General features: G+C 54.5%; 1 protein-coding gene across 2 annotated transcripts; it reads right to left on the reverse strand.

The window, feature by feature from the left end:
• Positions 1–316: 316 nt before the first annotated feature.
• On the reverse strand, positions 317–17,241 carry fn1b (fibronectin 1b). Of its 2 annotated transcripts, XM_086144320.1 has the most exons (45): positions 16,531–17,241; positions 16,335–16,460; positions 15,962–16,099; positions 15,729–15,860; positions 15,365–15,502; positions 15,148–15,294; positions 14,899–15,072; positions 14,370–14,552; positions 14,081–14,257; positions 13,847–14,002; positions 13,629–13,757; positions 13,405–13,548; positions 12,244–12,365; positions 11,983–12,151; positions 11,726–11,902; positions 10,451–10,579; positions 10,279–10,368; positions 10,002–10,196; positions 8,961–9,239; positions 8,628–8,891; positions 8,443–8,537; positions 7,613–7,781; positions 7,434–7,520; positions 7,161–7,352; positions 6,632–6,823; positions 6,467–6,556; positions 6,104–6,370; positions 5,909–6,025; positions 5,663–5,824; positions 5,433–5,588; positions 5,234–5,350; positions 4,019–4,288; positions 3,754–3,941; positions 3,589–3,676; positions 3,333–3,512; positions 3,149–3,238; positions 2,861–3,049; positions 2,692–2,781; positions 2,099–2,538; positions 1,882–2,020; positions 1,620–1,781; positions 1,417–1,542; positions 1,233–1,339; positions 1,047–1,142; positions 317–953 (listed from the first exon to the last, which is right to left on the reverse strand). In XM_086144320.1, the coding sequence occupies exons 1-45, from the start codon at positions 16,673–16,675 to the stop codon at positions 876–878; spliced, it is 7,101 nt and encodes a 2,366-aa protein (XP_086000446.1). In that variant the 5' UTR covers positions 16,676–17,241; the 3' UTR covers positions 317–875. The 2 variants fall into 2 exon arrangements, with proteins under 2 accessions (XP_086000446.1, XP_086000445.1); XM_086144319.1 differs by having other exon boundaries at positions 14,899–15,294.
• Between the last annotated feature and the right edge of the window lie 5,123 nt (positions 17,242–22,364).

Genomic DNA, 22,364 nt, shown 5'->3' on the forward strand with positions numbered 1-22,364 from the left:
GGGAGATTATTTCATTTTGGGAGCTACTTTAGAATTTTCCAGAGCTGAAAGACACAGATTGGCTTTGGGATTTAGCCTTTACTGTGGACATACTGACACACATGAATGAGCTGGACATGAAGCTACAACGGAAAAACTGGTTTGCGCATGAAATGCAAGCAAACGTCAGAGACTTCAAAACCAAGCTAGTTGTATGTTAAAAACAAATGTCGGACGAGTCTGATGTGTACGAATGCGTTTTTTTTTTTTGCGGCCCCTGAGCCAAAACATTTGCCCACCCCTGCCCAACAGAAAAGAGAAATAAACTTGACAGTGCGGCTTCAGGATCTCCCCAGCTTTATTCAAATATTGGATTTTTGTTTTGTTTTTGTTTCCCGCCCACCCAAGAAAAAAAGGTAGAAACAAAAACTGGCATGTACAAAAATAGAACGGTTCAAACTCACGCAATCTCCGCACGCACACACATACACACACTCACGTGCACAGAGATTACAGGGATAACTTAGCAGACGTGGCGTCTCATCACGTACACGCACACACACACGCCCGGCCCCTCGGCAGCAGAAGAAGAAGCACAGTTTAAACGGCAGGTTAAAAGTACATTGACATTTTCTTTATTGCAGTGCTTACTGAGTTTCTGCTCGGGACGAAAACCGTTCTGGGGGATCTGGGTTACGGTGGGAAGGGGGTCTGGATGAGTACGTCCAACGCACGTGAAGAAAAGGGACGAGGGGCAGAGAGACGCGGTCCTGATCGGGCAGGTTTGACATCTTTAGCCGGACGCGCGTCGGAAAGTGATAAGGCGTTCGGGTTCCATCGCGGACCCGGTTGGACAGTGCAGAGTTCGGACAGCGGCGGCGAAAGGGGCTGAGCCGTTAAACCTGGGGGTTCTGGGAAGTGAGTGTGTCTGCCAGCAGGTCGGGGCGCAGACACTCGATGGGGCAGTGAATGTTCTGGAACATAAACGGCGCAGAAAAGTGATAAAGCTAATCGCCGGTCTATTACACCGTAACTTTTGTATCGGAGAAGGACTGTCGTGAACTCACCAGTTTGTGTAGTTTGGTGTCTCCATACCGCACGGGCTGCACCAGGCCGGCGTCCGCATCCGACGTCGGTCTGCGGCAGTTATCACATCGCCAACCCTAACGGGACCGCACAATACCGGGGGGTTTTAGGATTTCCCTCGACTCGCTGAGAACATTTGACCGATCCGAGGCTGAGGCATCGCTTACCTGTTGACCGCCGAAGCAGGTACACTTGCAAATAGCGCCCAGGTACTCCTTCTGCCACTGGTCGCCCACATGGTAGGCTTTCCCTTCATCATAGCACACGGACTCATCTGCAAACAAACACACTCGGTCAAAGAAATTATTAAACTGTGTGTGTGTGTGTGTGTGTGTGTGAAGGCGTCCTTACGTGGTTCACACTTGAACTCGCCCTTGCCATTTCCCAAGCAAGTGCAGCTCATCAGGTGCCCGTTCTCCGCCTGGCGGTCCCACCTCTCGCCGACACGGTAGTTGACGCCGTTGTCGTGGCACCACTCTGCAAGGCGAGGAGAAATGATCGGACGGCCATCCCAGTTTTCATTTTCAAACACAAGCCCGTCGGGGAGTCCCTACTGGAGGAATCGCATCGGAAGTGGCCGCTGCCCATCCCCAGGCAACGGCACCACAGCTTGAAGCCCGTCTCGGACATGCGCTCCCACTCGGCGCCGACGTCGTGGTAGGTGGCGGTGAAAGCGTCGTAGCACTTATCCCCCGTGGACGAGAGCCCCTCGGTGACTGGAAGAGAGGGGAGGTCGGCGATCAAACTCTGGGTTTTCACCCCCACGAATTGCAAATGGCTTCTGAGCTTGATTGACATGCGATTTCAGATGCTCACTTGAGTTTCCGGTGGTGATCAACTCCTCCAGGATCTTGTGTTTGAGTGCCCCCTTCAGGGCCTCCACGATCACATTGTAACTGGCTCCGGGCGTCAGTCCTACCAGGGTGGCGCTGTTGGCGCTGCCCGGCAGGCGGACCTGGGCCGAGGCAGACGAACAGAGGGGTTAGACATCCGGTCTTGCGACAGGCCGACTTCACAACGGGCTTCCTCTAACCTGGAACATCTTCTCGTTCATGTCGGTGACGGGATTGCAGGAGACCAAGTAGGCGCTGTTCTGGGTGGTGGGCTTCCAGGCGATGGTGGTCTGAGTTTGGACCTCCTGTGGCACTCCTGTGTAATTATACAAGGTGGCGCCAACTGGCACGTTTAGCTTGAGCACCGGCTTTCGGCGGCCTTCGGCGTCAGGGAGCGGCACGAAGACCAGCGGCTCCCGGACCTGGTCGTAAGTCTGGGTTCCCCTGCTCCCGCTGTAAATGTTGTCCCCGTTGTTGTTGTTGTTGTACTCCGTGTACTCCACGTTCTGGCCGTGACCCCCGAGCCGATCCTGCCCGTTGTTGCCCACCACGTGAACGGTGTTGTCGAAATCAGTTTCGGGCACATCCAGCCTGTCCGTGGTTCCGGGGCGCGACGGCAGCGGGAGAAGGGAGTCCGGTTCTGGGTTGGGGAGATGGGAAGAAATGCTGAACCAACGGTGAACCATCCAGGGGAGAGATGTACGGCATCCAGACAACGGATGGATATAAAACGACAGTCTGGCGTCTTTAGGAAGCTAACACTGACTAGCTGTCAGCAGACTGATATACTCACGGGTCCGGATCCTGCCCACCAGAGGGGTACTTCTCTGCGTGTTCTGGATGGCGATGATCTTGATGGTGTATTCTGTGGCCGGTTTCAGGCCTGAAGCATGGAGGAGTGGAGGCATTGTCACCAAGAGGTTCTCGATTAATTGATGAGCAGCGCGTGGCGGCTGACAAACCGTTTATGGTGGCGTAGTTCTGGCCGGCGTGGGGGCGTGGGCTCAGCTCCCGCGGGAGCCGTCCTGTCTCCTCGTAGGTGACGTAGTAGCCCGTGATGTGAGTGGCGGGAGGTTGCCAGGTGAAGGAGATGGAGGTTGGGGTCAGAGATGTCACCTGGAGGTTGGTGGGAGCTTGGACCACGGGTTGATCTACAGAAACATGGAATCGCGAAACAATGCAAGTCATAAGAGGACAAAGTTTTACGACACAAACCAACAAATGGTGATTGAGAAGACGACGTGTCTCACCTGTTTGGATGATGAGAACAAACGGGGCGCTGCGGGTGTTGCCGTTTAGCGTGTACATGGTGACGGAGTAAGTGGTGCCGGGTTGGAGACCTTATAAAAGCACAAAGTGAGGTCAGATCCGGAAAGACGGAGACCAATAGACGTCCTTTGTGTCCTGTCCTTCTGACAGCGTCCTGGCACCTACCTGTTAAGGTGTAGGTGCGTTCTTCGCTGGGAATGATCTTGTGAATGGTGGGCTGCGAGCCTCCCTGGGCTACGGCTTCGATCAGGAAGCCGGTGATGGTTTCCATCTTGGTGCGCCAGTTGAGCGTGAAAGAGTTTTCCGTCACGTCTAAGATACGCACACGTCTTGGAGGACTCACATCTGCGAAGGGGACGGGGGGCGAACCGTTTAGACTGAGCTCTGCGTCATGATCGAGCGCGGACGGAAAGACGCATACCTTCCAGAGTGGTCGCCTCGCCGACCAGCGGTCTGCTAGTGACAGAGCTCTTCAGGGCATAGACGTGCACCTGGTATGTGGTTGCAACCTGGGAGGAGGCAGACGGAAAGTCAACACAGACTCGAACGACAAGTTCAAACGCTGGAGGGTTCAGACTGTGTTTACCATCAGCCCCGGCACCACCACTTGCGTGGTGTCTGGGGCAACGTTCATCTCTTTGTTGGGGCCGTTGATGTTCTTGGGGTTGACGACCACGCGGTATCCTGTCAGGCGCGCGGTGGGAGCCCGCCATGACACCACGAAGGACGAGGGGCTGATGTTGGTGATATCCAGGTCGGTGGGAGCGGGGATGACTGCGGCGGAGGGACGGCAGGGTAAAGTGAGAACGCAAGGTCATTACCCCGACCGTTTCCTGGAACTGCAATCCTACCTGTAGCCTGAGTTCCCACCAGCGGCTTGCTGGGCGTGCGGCCATGGAGGGCGATGACCTTGATGGTGTACTCCGTCCCCGGGCGAAGACCCTTCAGTACCACGCTGTCCTGGTCGCCCCTGGGTGCCGGGCGCAGCTCACGCTCGCCCTCCTCCTGGCTGGAGTAGAGGATGCGGTATGACGTCACGCTGCCCTCTGGGCTGTCCCAGGTGATGCGCATGGAGGTGGAGTCAATGTTGGAGAAGGACAGGTCCTTGGGGTGGTCCATAGCTGCAGGAAGAGGAGTCGAAGATTGTATCGATCTGTTGACATGACTTTAAATCTCTTCCCTTCGGGGGTCGCTCATCTGCCTCCATGTAGCCCTCTCCTCTCCCCCCCCCATCCATACATCTCCTCTTCACCTTCCTCTAGTCCTGCTGCCTGGCAGGTTGAGTTCCAACCTCAGTATGCTTCTCCCTCCTCTGCCCATGTCCAAACCATCTTCTTCTGACTTTTATCTCCAGAACATAAAACATGTTGTCCCTCTAATGGACTCCATCCTGATCCTGTCCATCCTCCTCACTCAAGAGAGAATCTCCACACAATCTCTGTTGCTTCTAAGCCTTCCCTTTCATACTCTTCTATCACACCTACACCTGTTCCAAACTGCTTGTTTCTTCACCACTTTTTAATAACAACAACTTGTCCTTCATTAATCCCTCATGGGGAAATTTGTTCTCTGCAATGAACCCATCATGGATGAACCATGAGCAGTAGGCTGCCGTCCACCAGTGCCAGGGGAGCAGTTGGGGGTTCAGTTTCTTCTACATCGCTCTACCTCAAGCCACCCCGCCTGCTCCTCTGGACTGTTGACCTTTCTTTATCTCCACCTCCAGTAGCCTCATCGGTCCTTTTGGATTCCTCTCATTCCCACACATGTGGTCTATCTTGCTGTAGCTAACCTTCATCCCTCTCCTTTCCAGGAACATACCTCCACCTCTCTGGATTGTCCTCCAACTGCTCCGTGCTGACACTACACATCACAATGTCATCTGCGAACATCTAGACATGTCATCTTCCCCTTCAAGAAGCACGGTCCAAATCCAGACTGTCTGATCTCATCTGTCAACCTGCCCATCACCACTCCGAAAAAGAAGGTAGACTAAAGGTGACTTAAGTCTACCTTCTACCTTTAGATGTTCTACCTTAGATGTTTACGGAGGGGCATCGACATACCGGTGAGAGTGTTCTCCGTCAGCGTGGAGGACGCCTGTCCCTCGGTGCCCAGGGCGGAGACGCTGACCACGTACTCAATGGTCGGCATCAGGCCTGTGAATATCAGCTCCGTTTGGTCTGGAGGGGAAGAATCAGAGGTTTGCAAGACGACAAGGGGCAGAGATGAGAGCTGGATCGGGAAAGTTCTCAAGGTTCTCACCGGAGCCCACGTCTTTGGAATAGGACGGTCCCAGGCCGTTCTTGGGGATGGCGGAGACTCTGTATCCCGTGATGGGTCCCTTGGCGGGGGACCAGCGCACCGTCAAGGAGTTGTCACTCACGTCCGTCACCTGCATGTCCGTGGGCGGCTCCGTATCTGACGGACACACTCGGTCAGCTTCGCCTTAAAACGTCAGTCGAGATTTTATCTCGGGGAACCGGCGGCCATACCAGTCCTGTGCGTGATGTAGACGGGCGTGTTGGAGGCGGGGCTATCTCCTCTTCCGGTGACGGCCATGACGGTGATGGTGTATTCGGTGCTGGGGTTCAGGCCGGTGATGGTGGCGGTGGTCTGAGTGCCCGGGACGGTGGTCTCCTGAGGTGTGCCCCCGCCTGAAAAAAAAAAAGAGAGAGGTTCTGAGTTTCTCCGACGTTTACTCGATCGTCTTCGGGAGGACGATTGGAAGCGCAGCGAACCTGTTTCTCCGTAGGTGATCCTGTAGTGCCTCACAGCGATGGACGGAGCATCCCAGCGAATAGTGATGCTGGTGGGGCTGGACGAGGTCACCTCCAGGTCCGTGGGAGCGTCAGAGACTGGGCAGGGAGGAGAAATAAGTCATGAAACCCCGGAGCGAGGAGATGGAAGCTGCAAAAACCTACTGGGGAACTCACCGGTAGCCTGTGTGCCGGTGAGAGGCTGGCTCTCCTGGTCGCCCTTGATGGCGAACACCGACACCAGGTACTCCGTCTCCGGCATCAGGCCAGTCAGGGTGTAGTAGGTCCTGCTGGGCGGCAGCTTCTCGTCTTTGCCGCGCCCGCCGCTCGTCTTCTGATGGCGGATCCGGTAGCCGGTGATGACGGCAGTGGGGGCCACCCAGTGAACCGTGAAGGAGTTTGTTTGGATGTCGGCAAAGTCCAGGCCGGTCGGGGCGTCCAGAGCTGGAGGGGATTGAGAAGGTTTAGAACGTCGGTGCTCCGGCGCCGACTCTTAGATTTCCCAAGTGTTTTGGGACAGAAAACCGCCGTCCGACTCACTCGTCCTCTGAATCCCCGATGCGGGTTTGCTCTCACGCTCGCCGTACATGCACACAATGCTGACGTGGTACTCGGTGTCAGGAAGCAGGTCTGTGCGCAAGAAACAGGGAGTCAGTGAGGGCCGGAAACAACGCTTGTTTCCACGGTGGCGAGCTGCGTTCTTACTCTGAAGCAGGAAGGTGTTGGTGGCTCCGCCTACGTTGACCTCCTTGACGTCGTCGTCGGTGGCCACCGGGTGGTAGCGGATGACGAAGCGGGAGATGTCGCTGGGCGTGGCCACGTGGGGGACCGTCCACGTGACCCGGATGTAGTCGGGGCCGACGCCGCCGAACTGCAGGTTGGTGGGTGCGGGGATCACTGGCAGATTCAGAGGGGTGTCAATACAAGATAACCAAGGATATGGATGGGTGACATTTATGACATGACATGTCATATAATAATATATGAAAATAAGATATTTTATAAAAATATAACAGTGTTCCAAATTAGCCTTGCTGAGAAGTCTCTCAACGTTAATTTGAATAAAATGACATTCGCTGACTTTCACCCATGAGGGTCTGCTTTCCTGCCCCCTAGTGGTCAGATGTGGTTACTGCAGCCGCAGGGATATTCAATTTATTTTCTTTATGAAGACAAACAGTCATTTCTGTCTTCTCTCCTTCCATCTCTCCTTCACTATCTCTCCCTTCCCCACCTGGTGTGACCAGCGTGGAGATGGGCGGGCTCTCCAGGGGTCCCTTGGCGGCGAACACGCTGACGTTGTACTCTTCGCCGAGGCTGAGGTTCTCCAGGATCACGGAGGTCTGGTCGGCCCTGGTGGACTCCTCCAGGGTGTTCCCACGCTGGCCGCTGGTCGGCGTGCTGGTCACTCTGTAGCCCGTAATGCCTGCGGGGGGTAAAGGAGGTTCGGGTGATTCCGGAGACGTTTATTCTGGAGACGAGAAGATCCAGCGGAGTCGATCTTTACCCGGCGTGGTGGAGGCCACCCAGTAGACGGTGAGATCTCCCGTGTCGGGGTTGGACTGCACCCTCACGTCGCTGGGGGGGAGCAGAGCTGCAAGGCCGGAGGAGGACACCGGGGTTAGGAGGTGGACCGGGCGTGACCGACTCCTGGCACGGAGCTCTTCTCATCGCTCAGATACTCACGTGTGACCACGTTACGGGTGATAGGGTTGCCGCGGTTGCGGCCGTTGAAGATGGGCTGGACGCTGTAGGTGTACTGGGTCCCGGGTATCAGGCCGCTGACGTAGACGCGACCCGAGTCGGAGGTGTCGTCTCTGGGAGACTCGCCTTGCTGGCTGGGCAGCACGGAGAGCTGTCGAGAGGGGGGGGGTGGGGGGGTTAGAGCTGGGGGCGGGGCTTAACCTGCGACCATCAGCTGTCAATCACAGCGACCAATCACAGCACCCAATCACAATTTAGTCTTCAGTTAACCTGTATCTGGACAACGGTACAAAGATGGAGGACCTGTAGAGAACCCAGGAGGAAGAACATGGATAGAATCCAAGCAAGAGAACGTGAAGAGACCCAGGCAGAAGAACCTGAGGACAACCCAAGAGGAAGAATATGGGGAGAACTCAAGCAAATGGGAGACTGTGGAGAAACCCAGGAGAGATACCATGCAGATAGGAGAACATGGATGGAACCCATGCAGGAGAACCTGGATAGAATCCAAGCAAGAGACCATGGGGAGACCCAGGCGGGAGAACGTGGAGAGAACACAAGGAAGATGAACATGGAGATAACCCAGGCAGGAGACCCAGGAGTCAACCCAGGCAGGAGAACATGGAGAGAACTCAAGGAAGCAGGAGAACCTGAATGGAACCCAAGCAGGAGAACATAAAGCAGAACCAGGCAGTAGAACAAGGGTAGAACCCCAGCTGACAGAGAACATGCAGAAGTACCCAGGGAGAACCCTGGCAGAAGACATGAAGAGAACCCAGGTCGAGAACATGGAGCACGGGTCAGGGTTCTACCTTGTAGCTGAACCCGCGAACGGGAAGCCAGGTGATGATGATGGACGTGTCGGTGACCTCGGTGTCGTAAACGGGGTTGCTCCCCATCTGGGGCGCTGAAAGCAGGACGGGATCAGAGGGTTAAAATCGGGCAAGAAGGTTCTTCCGGGTTCTTCCGGGTTCCTCGGGATCCTCGGGAGGCCGACCTGTGGTCACGTAGGCCGTGGTTCCCTCGCTGAGCACGCCGTCCAGCTCGGAGTGCAGCACCGCCGTGTACTGGGTGTCCGGGAGCAGATTCCTGAGCGGGTACTGGGTGACCCTGCCAGGAATCCTCTTCTCGATGGGTCTTGCGCCGTTGACGCTCAGGTAGAGCCGGTAGCCCGACACCACGGCGTGGGGGGGCTCCCAGCTGACCACGGTGCTGGTCGGCCCGATCTCGGAGAATTGGATTTTACCAGGGGCGTCGGGCTCTGAAAGGTCAGGGGAAGTATTGTAACCCACATCTGAGAACATCTACGTTTCTACCAAATGGGTCTTACTTGTATGCTTCTCTCCGACCAGCGGCTTGCTCTCCACGCCGCCGTTGACGGCATAGACGTAAAAGCGGTAGAGCGTGCCGGGCTGCAGGTGGGTGACCTCCAGGTAGGCGTTGGGCGAGAGGGGCGTCTGGATGGGCCTCAGCTCCCGGCCGTCGGGGGTCAGCGGGGTGAAGGTCACTCGGTAGCCGGACAGATCGCTGGGCGGGCCCTTCCAGGTGAGGCTGATCTTCATGTCGGAGACCTCGTAGAACTGCAGGTCGGTGGGGGGAGGGACCTCCTCTGCGGATTGCGGGGGATACGTTGAGTTACCGAGCTCCTCTTCTGAGGAACCACTTCGGTTCGTGCTAGGCTACCTCTTAGTTAGGTCACCAAAGGCTTGCTCTACCTCTCTCACCAAAGTCAGCAACTCTCATCTTGCTGGTTCCCAAGGTGTGTGGCTTGATCTACTGCAGGTGTCCACCATTCCTTTTTGATTATCAAAGCTAATATTGTATCTCCGCTATTAGACTGTAGCGTTAGCACGCCCAATATTAGTTGCAATACATGTTTTGTGCCGCTCCCCCCACAACCCTCATCGTACTCCCAACACTGTAGCCATCCCAACCAGTCGAGGCAGAAGGCCGCACACAACGAGCTGGGATCTCGATGGAAAGTGTTTTCAGATGACCGCGTTGGGATCCGGCACGGTAGAATAAACATCGGACCTGCCTTGGCGAGGGAAAGGCATTCAAACAGTTTGCCTTATTTGGTTAAAACACATGAGAGATGGTGTTTTGTTTTATTTTTGTGGGGCTAAACGCGGTTTCAGGAGGAACTATTTCCTCTCCACGTGTAGCCGGGCTCACACGATCGACCGCGAGGGCTTTTTGTTTTTACTGCGGCGTTATAAAAACGTGCGACTTTAACGGCCCAGATGGAGCAGAGACGGCATCTGGAGTTCGATATTAAAAAAAAACACATTTTGGGGGAATTCACCAGGCGGTTTCCTCACACGTAGCTCGACCTGCTCGGAACGACTGGCGCCGTCACGAGAGTTCGTACCGGGGAGCGGGGATCCCGCGGTGTGGACCTGGACGAAGATGGGCTCGCTCTCCTGGTTGTCCTCCACGGCGTAGATGCTGATGTTGTACAGGAGGCCGGGCAGGAGGTCCACCAGGGTCAGCGAGGTCTCCGTGTCGGGCAGGTTCAGCTCGGTGCTTTGGCCTTCCAGCGAGGGCGTGTAGAGCACGCGGTAACCTGGTTGGAGAAGGAAAACGCGACGTGAAGGCACGTCCGGATGGGAGCTCCACACGCGCTCAGGCGGAGAACGACCACACACCGGTGATGGGAGCCTGCGGTTTGGACCAGCTGATCCGGATGGACGTCTCGCCGACGTTGTCCACCGAGTGTTGAGCCGGGGTGTCGGGAGCTGGGGGGAGAAAGCAGGCGGAGATCATTGGAGGGGTTTTTTTTGGGGGGCTAATCTTTTGAGCCTGGGAAGTTTTCCCTACCTGTCGTCTGGGAGGTGGACAGGATGAGGTTGGGCTCCCCCTGGTCCGGGAGCTCGTAGACGTTGACGTTGTACCTGCGTCCCGGCAGGAGGTCACTGATGGTGACGGAGGTGGCGGTGCTGGGAACATCTGCGGCGCAAGGAGGAATTTACATGTACCAATCACCATCCAGGGTGAGGAGATAGATAGTGGACTCCTACATGGACCGCAAGGTACTTGCAGAAGTCCACTATCCGACGGGCACAACATGTATGCCCTCCACAGGAAGGGTCAGAGCAGGATGTTCTTCCTGAGGAGACTGAGGTTGTTTGGTATCTCCAGCGGGCTCCTCAAAACCTTCTACCGGTCTACAGAAGCCAGCATGCTCGTCTTTGCTAGAGTTTGAAAAAATCTGCACACCAAAAGTGCTCCAAAAACTTAATCTCACATGACATTTGAAGCAAACATAGGCTCTTCTCCAGATGCTTACCGGAGATGTGGGTTAACCATCCGCACTTTTGGTGTGCGGATATTTTCCGCACCAATATTTTCTCTCTGCTCAGACGACGTTTTTGGTGCAGCACCCATTCCTAACCCCATCCCATCCCTAGCTGGACGCCTCTTTGCGCCCACGGCCGTCGTCCGGAGGTGCATCTATGCAACCACGACCTGACGACCTAACTCGCCCACGCCATAACTTTTTTTTTTAACTGTCTTGCTGTCACTTCATTCACTTCCTGCTTATTTTTGTCATTGTCATTGTCACTGTGTTTCTATCATTATCCTTGTTGTTGTCGTTTTGGTTGTCTATTCTATTCTTGCGGTTGATATTTTTTTACTTAGGTTGTCTATTTTTATCCTTGTTGTTCATTTTGCAATCTATTTTTTGCGGATGTCTTTTGCTATCTTTTGATTGTCTCTTTTATTTATATTTATTTGAATTCAAAGTTTTTCTAATTCTGATTTATTGATATTGTCATTGTTGTGCATTGTTGTGCTGCTGTCCCCTATGGGGATTAAGTATTGTAGCAAGTCAAGAATGTTGGGGTTTATGTTGATGCTTGTTTTCTGTGTGATTTTGGGGTTGCTGGGAATTTTGCGGGTATCGTTTGAGGTGCAAAGAATTCTGTTTTTTTTTTTTTACCCGGAATTGAGCGGGAACAGTTAGTTGTATTGCAGGTTTGTGTGGCGTGGCTGTTTTACCGTCCCCCTGGTGTTTCCCCTGACTAAAACGTGACAGTATTAGCCAATCCTACTCGGTAGACCCGGCAGAGCGGCGTCTTCACCCACGCTCACCCAGGATTTCACGCTTGGCGCCGTCTTCGCTCAGCTCGTACTGCACCCTGAAGCCCGAGACGGTGGCGGAGGCCGACGTCCAGGACACCACGAAGCTGTTGGAGGTGATCTCCGTCACCGACTCGGAGGTGTCCACCAGCGGCGGGAGCTGCGTCGTCTCCCCCTCCGATCTCTCCACTGCGGGGAGCGGGGAGAGAAGCAGGACGTCACCCGGGGCGTCGAAGTGAAAAACCTGGCGCAAATGGGGTTTTACTCACGTGAGCCGTGCGTGGTGGTGAAATCGAAGCGCGTCACCTCGCGCTGTCCGTAGCGTAGCACGCTAATCAGCTGGCCCTCGTAGGTCACGCCCGGGCGCAGACCCGTGATGGTGTAGGAGTTGAGACGAGCCGGGATGGTCACCTCCCTCCACCCAGATCGGCTGTTTTTCTGCAAAAGGAGAGCGGGGCAGAGTCACGTTCACTGTATCTGTGTGTGTGTGTGTGTGTGTGTGTGTGTGTGTGTGTGTAGCAGGTACTCACGATCTTCCACTTGAGGATGTACTGGACGATGTTGACGGAGGACGGCGGGTTCCACTGGATGGGGTGGGAATCTGGTTGCTTCCCTGCCTCGGTGATGATCACCTGGACCGGCCTGTTGCCTCCTGGGTGGGGGGGGGGGGGGGGGGGGGGCAGACACAGATGTGTGTGTGAGGTGTGTGTGTGTGTGTGTTTGTGTGTGTGATGGTATTGCCTGGTGTGCCAAATCACACAGTATCAGCGCTGTGGCGTTACCGAGGGGGGAGCTGGGTTTCTTCAAAAAACGGCTGGGCTCGTCTAGCCCTCAGACGGTGCGAAACCAGCTACACACACACACACACACACACACACACACACACACACACACACACACATCGGTGTGTGTAACACCGGGGCACTAAATTCGCCCACCTTCATCCTCCAGGACATTCACACGCCATCGGCCTCGGTAAATAACGGCCCAGTGTCGCAACCGCTACTTTTTTTGTTTTTTTTGCGGGGGTCACTGAGGTCCAAAGTATCATATCGAGCGGGTTTTAATCAGCCAATGGGAGGCCGGGGGGAGGGGGACACGGTCGGGGGAGGAAGGAGATAAGGAACACGGAGGACGAGGGGCGGCGGAGCAGGAAACTCCCATTTGCGGTGTCAGTTCATTAGGAACCCCTGGGTGAGAGTTCTACTTTTGCCTAAATCATAAAATATAATCTATATCATAGAGACTTGAAGGGTCTGCAGTGAATCTCCTGCATGGTTTTTGCCTGTGGGACGACCCTGGAGAACCCTGAGGAACCCCAGGCAGACACGGGGAGGACATGGAGCACATGTGACAAACTCAAGGCCCGCGGGCCAAAAGTGGCCCGCCACGTTGTTTTATGTGGCCGGCGAGCACGTCTTAAAAGGTCCGATTGTCCGATGCAAGGTTGTTTCAAGAGAGATGGGAGTACATATGTAACATTTTGGATTTGGATTTGAATAAGTGATAAATTAGGAGTTGTTAACATTAAGGAGTAGTTACATTTATTTTACGCTACATTTCTACCGTTGCCGTTACATGTGGCCCTCGGTGAAAATGAGTTTGACACCCCTGATGTGGAGACTGTGATTATCTCTTCCTGTTCTGGGAATGCAGGTGGAGGAGCGAGAGACGGCGGCGGGTCTTCCTACCTATGAAGTTCTGCTGGGGTTCACATCTCATCTCTCCGATCCCGTTACCGTAGCAATAGCAACGGTACTGGATGCCGTGGATTGCTTTGTCCCAGCTCTCGCCGATCTGGTAGAAGGTCCTGGTCTGGGGCTCCTGGCACTGGTCTGTCGGGGGGAAACGGAGAAGAGGGTGGATGAGGTCCCGGTGCGGCCGGGAAGACCCGGACACGGACCCGCCGACGTACCGATGGCGTCGCACTTCCAGCGGCCGCGGCCCTGTCCGAAGCAGGTGCAGTTCATCATGTGACCCTCGTCGTGGCGCTTGGAGAACTCCTGGTTGACCTCGTACGTCAGGCCGTCCACGATGCACTGGTCTGGGAGGGAAATACAAGGCGAGAACGGTTTAACCGCGGTCGTCGGGTTCCGATCCCGCTCCGGCGGCGGTCGCAGTCGGGTTTCCCACCTCGTAGCCGCGAGTAGGCGATGCAGCTCCACTCGCCGCGGCCGTTCCCTTGGCACGTGCACTCCATCATGTGACCCAGGACTTCGTGGCGTTTGTCCCACTTGTCCCCGACGCGATGCATGACTCCGTCGTTGGTGGTGCACACCTCCTCGTGGGCTGAGCAGGAGGACGACAGCGTTCACACACTCCACACACACACACACGCGTACACACTCCACACACACACTGACTCACATGCCATGGGGCAGAAACCGAAGCGCTGGTCGGAGTCATAGTCGTAGGTGGTGCTGCACCACCTCATGTTGTCCCGTCGCCCGTCGGAGGTGCAGTCGGTGTAGTTGCGGTCGCCGAAGAGGAAGGGGAAGTGGCACAGGGCGCCGTTGGAGTTGCCCCCTCGCGTTGAGACCAGGGCTGGAGTGGACCGGGGGCAAACGGGACACGGTTTTCAATCCGGCGCAGAACTCGTAGTGCAAAGGATGGAGAATACGGCGGTAACCAATTTATGGCGCGGCGGAGGTCTTACCGTACTTCTCGGTGCAGAAGGAGTACTGCTGGTGCCTCTCGTAGTCGGGGGTGGTGGAGCACCAGAGCTGCCCGTCGGTGCGCCCGTCCGAGGTGCAGGTGTAGTAAGTGTTCCCGTTGAAGACGAAGGGGAAGGAGCACGGCTGGCCGTTCGAGTTCCCGCCGTACACCAGGTTCTTGGCCTCTGCGGGGACGACACGCACACCACGCTCGATGCCGATCGGTCGCAATCGGTTCCCGTTACGCCGCATTCAACTTTATTGTCACCGCACATGTACAAGTACATGGCAAAGCAATGCGGCTTAGCATCTTTACCAGAGGGTATGTGCATTACATGTAGTCCACTATGGACAGAGTAGAAACGTACAAGTGATAAGTTGGACTGAAAGAGTGTAGATGCTAACTAGTACATAAGTAAATGTGGATGGTTGCTAGGGTTACTACACTAGTGTAGTTTGATGGGGTGGCGCGTGAGCTACAGTCCTGTAGGAGTCCAACTGGTCGGGCCTCTGCCTTCGCCCCGCACTCACCCCACTCCTGACAGCTGACCCCGTTGCCCAGGCACGTGCACAGCATCTGGGTGCTGCCCTGGTTCCTGAACCAGCGCTGGCCCTCGTGGTAGATGGCTCCGGACTCGGTGCGGCAGGTTCCCTCGACGGGGACCTCGGGCTGCGGCTGGAGCTTCATCACCAGCGGGCCGCTGACTGCGAGCGCAACGGAAGTCAGGAGCTCGGCTTCTCGAAACCCGGACCGAGGGGTCGCGGCGGAGGGGGTCTCACCTCGGCCCACGTTGTGCCGCTCGCACTTCCACTCGCTGCGGCCGTTCCCCAAGCACAGGCACTGCAGCACGTTGCCGGTCTGGTCCGTCTTTGTCCAGCTCTCGCCGATGCGGTACGACCTCTGCACCTCCTTGTCATTACAGCGGTCTGGTTTGGGCGGGCGAGAACGTCAAGTACGTCGGACGCAAACGCTCGGGATGTACGCCGGTATGCTTACTCCTGGACGTGCACGTGATGCGTCCGTTTCCTTCTCCCATGCAGGTGCAGTCCAGCTTCATCCAGCCCAAGTAGGCCTTCTCCCAGGTCTCGCCCACCGTGTATGAGGATGCGGCATTGTTGTCGTAGCAACGCTCGGCTACAAAAAAAAAACAACAGAGTTTTCTAAACATCTGCGTCTTTAAATTATCGATTTCGGGCGAGGAAGAGGAGGAGGAAGAGCAGCGCGCCCTCCCGTACACTCACCTTGTTTGACTGGACAGTCCTCAAATATTTACAATGACACAGCCATGCTTCTGGGAAATGAGTGACTATGTGTGTGTGTGTGCGAGTGTGTGTGTTTTCCCGGATAGTGCCCCACTCACCCACGGGCTTGCAGGTCCACTCCCCTTTGCCGTTCCCGAGGCACACACACTCCAGCAAGTAGTCGGCGCTTTCATGAGGCCTCTGCCAGGTGTCCCCGATTTTGTAAGACCTCCCGCCCTCGTGGCAGCGATCTGCAGGCGACCGGACGCAAACCGTCAATCGTTAACACACTCTGTGTGTGCATCCCTGAGTGTGTGTGTGTGTGTGTGTGTGTGTGTGTGTGTGGACCGACTTGCGATGGTGCAGCTGATCTTCCCCCGACCCGACCCGATGCAGGTGCAGTCCCACACCATCCCATCCTTGGGACGCTCGTAGGTCTCACCAACCCGGTACTGCTGCTGGTTGTACTTGTCGTAGCAGGATTCCTCAACTGAGGAGAAGAAGAAGAAGAAGAAGAAGAAGAAGAAGAAGAAGAAGAAGAAGAAAGAGGAGGAGAAGGTTGAGGAGAAGGAGGAGGAGGAGGAAGAGAGTACCAGGGCTTTGTTAGGGTCACCATGACTTTTTTTGTGTCACATAAAACATCTGGAAGGCGAAAGATGAATTTATTTATTTTTGGGGGGGGTTCATCTCAACGCACGCTCACACGCACACACGCACACACTGACCTTCAGGCTTGGATTGGCATTTGATGCCCGCGGCCCCCTGGCAGGTGCAGACCAGCGTGCTGCCGCGGTAAGGCTTCTCCCACTGCTCGTTCACCCGGTAGGAGCGGCCGTTCTCCTCGCAGCCCGCTGCAGATGGAGATGTCAGATGGGTGGAGGTGTGTGTGTGTGTGTGTGTGTGTGTGTGGAGGGTACGGACCTGCTGTGGCCGGGTCGGTGTCGTGGAGCACCGGGTAAAGCCTGTGCTGCTGTCCGCTCTGGCGCTTGCTCTTGGCCACGCCGTGCACCGAGCCGCCGACGCACAGCACGACCAGGAGGCCGGTGAGCGCACCGCCGCCGCGCATCCTGCAGGATCCTGCAACCGAACCGGGATCCGAGAGGAAAATAAAGTTTTTCTTTCCTTTCTTTTGTGCGTGTTTTCTTCTTTTTTTCTTTTTTTTTTGCTGTTTTTGTTTTTAAAGCCCCCGGGTTACTTCGGCTGCCTTCCTCCCTGCGCGCCGCCTCGCCAGGCTGCAGAGCGCACGGCGCACGGCTTTTATAGCCTGGCACGCCGCTGTGCGCGGTGGGTGGAGGAGGGCGGAGGAGGTGGGGGTCCCGGGGGGGGCGGAGGCGCTTGGACGACCGCCGGGATGGACCGCCCAGAGGGTGAGTCATGCGCAGACAGACGGCTCGATATCAAGAAATGAAGGGAAAAAGAGAGACAACTTAAAAAAAAGTATAAAAAGTCCGATAGAAACTAAGAGTTGGAGGGTTTTTTGGAGCCCCCTCCTCCCCCCCCTGCGCAATATCCTCTCACGGCAAATCGATAAATATCGACCGGGTGCGAAGGTCGGAAGTGACGTCACGTTGTTTTAAAACTCAAAACAATGGCGTCTTCAGACTCTTTACAAAAATGAAAAAAAAAAAAAAGGCAGAGTTAATAGTTTCTGTTTGGATGGAGAACATCTCCCCCTTTGGTTTTCTGTCTCTGCAGCCGATGGAGACCATCTCAGGAACGTTCAGATGAATTAAAACACGGACGGCGGCGTTCATTCTGAACGCGATGGCAACATCTCCCGCCGGCCGCTTCCTGGACACCTTTTGACCCCGGCGTCCACCCGGGTCTCGTCCTCGGGTGGTAGATGATGGTCTGGTGCCCCCTAGATGCTGCGCAACTTCATCGGACCTCCAATGGAAAACACACAGAGCAGAGGTGTAATCAATGGAACGTTTACACACCCTGTTGCTTCGACACACACACACACACACACTGATTTATGTATTGAACGTGATCATACTATTCAGAATAGTTTTATGTCTCTACATGATGTGAATGAGAGGGTGAATGGTTGGATGTCCTTATAGAACGTGTCAATAAAGGGGTGGGAGGTTTTATATCTTTATTTGGCACGTGAATGAGAGGCTGATTGCTTCTACGTCTCTTTTTTTGGGCTTCTCCCTTCAGAGGTCACCACAGCGAATCAACATTCTCAATCCAACCCTATTATCTGGATCAGGGGCGGGCAAACTACGGCCCGCGGGCCACATCCGGCCCGTTGGTCTTTTTAATCCGGCCCGCCAAAGATTGGTGAGAATTCATACTTGATGTGAATAATTGAAGGATTGGATCAATGAATGTGGGAGCTCAAACAGGAGATCATTTCATTTTTGGAGCTACACGAGTTGATTGACACAGATTAGCTTTGTGATTTAGCCTTTATTGTGGACGTACTGACACACATGAATGAGCTGGACGTGAAGTTACGAGCGAAAAACTTGTTTTGCCTTCAAAACCAGCTTGGGTTTGACATTTGAAGGTTTTGCCGACCAGCAAATGTCAGACGAGTCTGGTATGTTTTTTTTTTTATATATATATCGTATCTTGTGCTGACCCGGCCCGTCTGTCAAATTTTAAAAGTCAATGCGGCCCGTGAGCCAAAAAGTTTGCCCACCCCTGATCTGGATCCTCCTCTGTCTCACCAGATAGCTTCAAATCCCCGCTCACGACATCCGTCAATCTTCTCCTTGGTTTCCCACCAGATCTCCAATTCCAGCGTCCGTCTACCAATTTTTCCTCTCGTCCAGTGACGGCGCGGACCCTCAGACTCAGCTGAATAGATAATAAATGAATAAATCAAACTGCAGACGTTTTAATCGCTGTCTTCAAACCATCCAAAAGCGCTCCACGCTAGCAAACATTCACCCATTTTACGTGCAGCCACGCGACCATCTACCAGCTGAGCCGCAGACGTCCCCAAACATAGATAAACATCCAATAATAAGAAGTAGAGGACGCTTCCTGCTGTCTGAGACTCTGCGCCAGCGCCGGTTTCCTGCTCACCCGGAGCACACGGGGTGAATTTGTGGGAAACGAACACTTCTGCCAACTCTGTTGGGGGAGAAAAAAATTCAAAAAAAGTCAGTCCGGAGCCGGACGGCGTCCCGCTGCAGGACGGCGTCTGCACACAGATGCTGTGTCATCGGCGCTCGCTCACAAGGCCGGGTGTGAGGGTGTAATTCCTGTCACAGGGTCTGCGGGACGAGCCGTGGCTCACGGCTGAAGAATGAAAAGTGGCTGAGGACAAGAACAACAAAAATACAGTCCTTGTTTTTGCCTGTGTGTGTGTGTGTGTGTGACTGAGTCACCCATCTCATTCGTGTGGAAAGATCCGTCGCAAAACTTTCCGCCGGTGAAACAGCGCCAAGCCGTGTAGGATCAAAACATGGAGGGGGAGCGGGGGGGGGAAGGGGTTCACGTTATACAACCCGGTTGGTATTTTGGATGACGCTCCAGAACTCAAACGGGGATGTGATGGAATTGTCGATGATGTCCAAAGCTGTTGGCGATGCTGACAGCTTTGGGCATCGTAACAGATGAGGAAGAAATTCAAGTCCAGTTGCAACGACAAGAAGATTTTGACAAGAATTCACCCTGACCTGGATGACCGAGAGCCTCTGCAGACATAGCTTAGCTTAGCTTAGCTTTGCTTAGCAGCATCGAGATATTATCTCATACGGAAACCTTGTCCAAAAGCTTCTTTTAAACAAATAATGACCGGGGTTTAGCGGCGTCCCGCCTCACACCGAGAAGGTCCCTGGTAGGAATCCCTCAGGGAGGCTTTTTCATGTGTCTGCATGTTCTCCCGGCGTCTGCGTGGGGTTCCTCCAGGCTCTGACGGTTCCTCCCACTGTCCAAAAACATGCACGAGGTTCAACGGAGACCCTAAAATGTCAAGATGTGCAAGAAATTCCTGTATTTATCCATATGAAGTGTGGAGAGGATGAACTGTTGGATGTCCCTCCATGGCGTGCAAATGAGAGGGTGAACGGTTGCATGTTTCTATAAGAGGTACAAATTTCCCAGAGGGAGATCAATAAAGTATTATCGTAAATGCGAGTGTGAATGCGATCGATCCAAGGTGAAATCCGCCTCTCGGCAGTCCAGATAACGAACGAATGAAGGAATAGCATTGTTTTATATCAGCTGTGGAATTGAAAGCGTCGCCGCTATTTCCTGTTAGCCTTGTGCTAAGCAGACAAACGTTGTTACAATGTTTGGCGAGAAATCAGGATGAGACATGAAGTCTCCGAAGGAGTGACGGATGGTTTTGTGTGTGTGTGTGTGTGTGTGTGGAAGTGTGGAAAAGACAAATGTGTTAAGGTTTAGTGTAGAGGCAGGAGGTTGAAGGGATACGGTGGTTGGTTTATGTACAAGAGAGGTGGAGGACCAGGTGAGCAGCTGCCAGACGGTGTGTGTGTGTGTGTGTGTGTGTGTGTGTGTGTGTGTGTGTGCCAGTCAGGCCCGCCCATGTCTGACCGCTCCGCCGCCCTACAAACCCTTGTGCAGAGAGCAGCAGTCGGCTGGACGCTAAGCAGATTTGCAGGTTTGACGTGGAAAAAGCGTCTGAGCGGCCATTTTTAACCCAGACGGCTGCGGGCCGACGAGCGGCGGTTGTGAAATATCACTTTCACGGCCGTCAGCTTTCTCGCCGCTTCGCCTCGTTTTGAGTCACCCTGAATTTTCTGCACAGGATGTGAAAAGCATCTGTCGGTCCGCTTACGGCCAAGGCGAGAGGTCGCAGAGGTCACGGCGGGGTGAGAAGGAGCGGGGCGGCTTTCCGAAGATTCCACAACACTATGCTACAATAAAGAGTCGCCATGGCGACGAGATGGGGTCGGGCGGACGGCGAGGGGTTCGAAAGTCGCCTATGGCGCCGCTTCATCTGCCGAACGAGATGTTGAGTCACGTTCACGCACGCCCTGGAGATGAGGTCACCCCCAGAGGAGGAACCAGACGGGATCCACAACACAGCTGGTTCCTCTTTGACCTTTCGCTCTGGACTGAAAAGAAGCTCCAAAGCATCGGCGAATATTTCTTTTCCCATCTTGCAAAAATCAAACCGGATCTCCACATCTAAGTGCTTCTCGCGTCGGGTCGATCCTTGCTGGCCGACCCGCTCGCGCTCCTGCAGCTCAGAGTTGATGAAGAACATTTCCTGGCCCCTGGAGATGGAGCAACTCTTGTAGCCTGCAGAGGAGGAGAAGCAGTGACATCAGCGCCAAGCCCCTTTTCTTGGCTGAGGGAAGCGTGAACCTGAACGACAGAGTCCAGAGAAGATCTTCAGGCGGCCGCGGCGTGGGCGGCGAGCATTGAAGATTAGTTTGATGAGAGCAGGGAATGGGAGCAAGTTGAAGGGGGGGTTTGGACAGAAGCCGGTTCTGGCCGGTTGAAGACCAGACCATCTGTGAAGGTATGAACATGCGTGCAGAGGAAGCCTCCCTCGGAGGAGTGGAGTTACGGAATACGGGATGTTCCAGGTGGAGTTCTGCAGAAGCTGCGCGGGGGAGGAACTTCACGCAGGAACATCGGCGGGTCCATCAGTCACGAACCAAAGCGACGAGAAGCCCGGAGGTTGGTGGTTGCTAGATGGTGCACATCAGGAAGGAGGAGCATTGGACCATCAACAAGTAGACACAACAATCGACCAAAAGGCTATCGATAACCAAAATAACTAACTAAAGGTGAGGATGAGGAACTAGTCAGCGCCAGTGATGCACACTGGGTGTGGTTAGTTATGGACAGCAATCATGGCTAGTGAGGGGCAATGGGTGTGGCTAGTAATGGAGAGTCAGCCTGGCCGGTTAGGGAAAATTAGCCTGGCCGGTTAGGGACAGTTGGCGCGGCTAGTTAGGGACAGTGGGCATGGCTAGTTAGGGACAGCAGACGAGGCTAGTTAGGGACAGTGGTTGTAGCGAGTTAGGTAAAATTAACGTGGCTAGTTAGGGACAGAGGGCGAGGCTAGTTGGGGACAGTAGGCATAGCTAGTTAGGGGCAGTGGGTGTGGCTAGTTATGGACAGTGAGCATGGCTAGTTAGGGGGAGTGAGCGAGGCTAGTTAGGGACTGTAGGTGCAGCTAGTTAGGGGCGGTGGGTGGGGCTAGTTCTGGACAGTGAGCATGGCTAGTTAGGGAGACTGAGCGTGGCCAGTTAGAGAGAGTGGGCGAGAATAGTTAGGGACCATGGGTGTAGCTAGTCAAGGAAAATTAGCATCGCTAGTTAGGGACAGTGAGCTAAGCTAGTTAGGGACATTAGGGGTAGCTAGTTAGGGACAGTGGGAATACCGAAGCAACGATGGGGAGCGGTGAAGGAGGAAGAAGCCAGACGAGGACAAACATGGCTACAACTCGTTGGACGCCGCCTGACCTCCATGTTTGGTTAACGTCTGCACTGAGGCTCTCGTACAGATGGTCACTGTCATACATATGGTTGCTCTCATAAAGATGGTCCTTCTCGAAGGGATGGTCCTTCTTGTAGAGATGGTCCTTCTCGTAGAGATGGTCCTTCTTGTAGAGATGGTCCTTCGCAGTGAGATTGGCGTTTGCATTGAGATGGTCGCCCTCAGACAGATGATCAGACTCATAGAGATGGTCACCCTTGTAGAATTGGTCCTTTCCATAGAAATGGTCCTTCTTGTTGAGGTGGTTGCTCTCATAGGGATGGTCCCTCTCATCGACATCGTCTTTCTTGTAGAGATGGTTGCCCTCAGACAGGTGA

Source organism: Fistularia commersonii, chromosome 3 (assembly GCF_037954325.1).
Source record: "Fistularia commersonii isolate RoL2024-O1a breed Wild chromosome 3, RoL_Fcom_v1.0, whole genome shotgun sequence".
NCBI classification, from domain to species: Eukaryota; Metazoa; Chordata; class Actinopteri; order Syngnathiformes; family Fistulariidae; genus Fistularia; species Fistularia commersonii.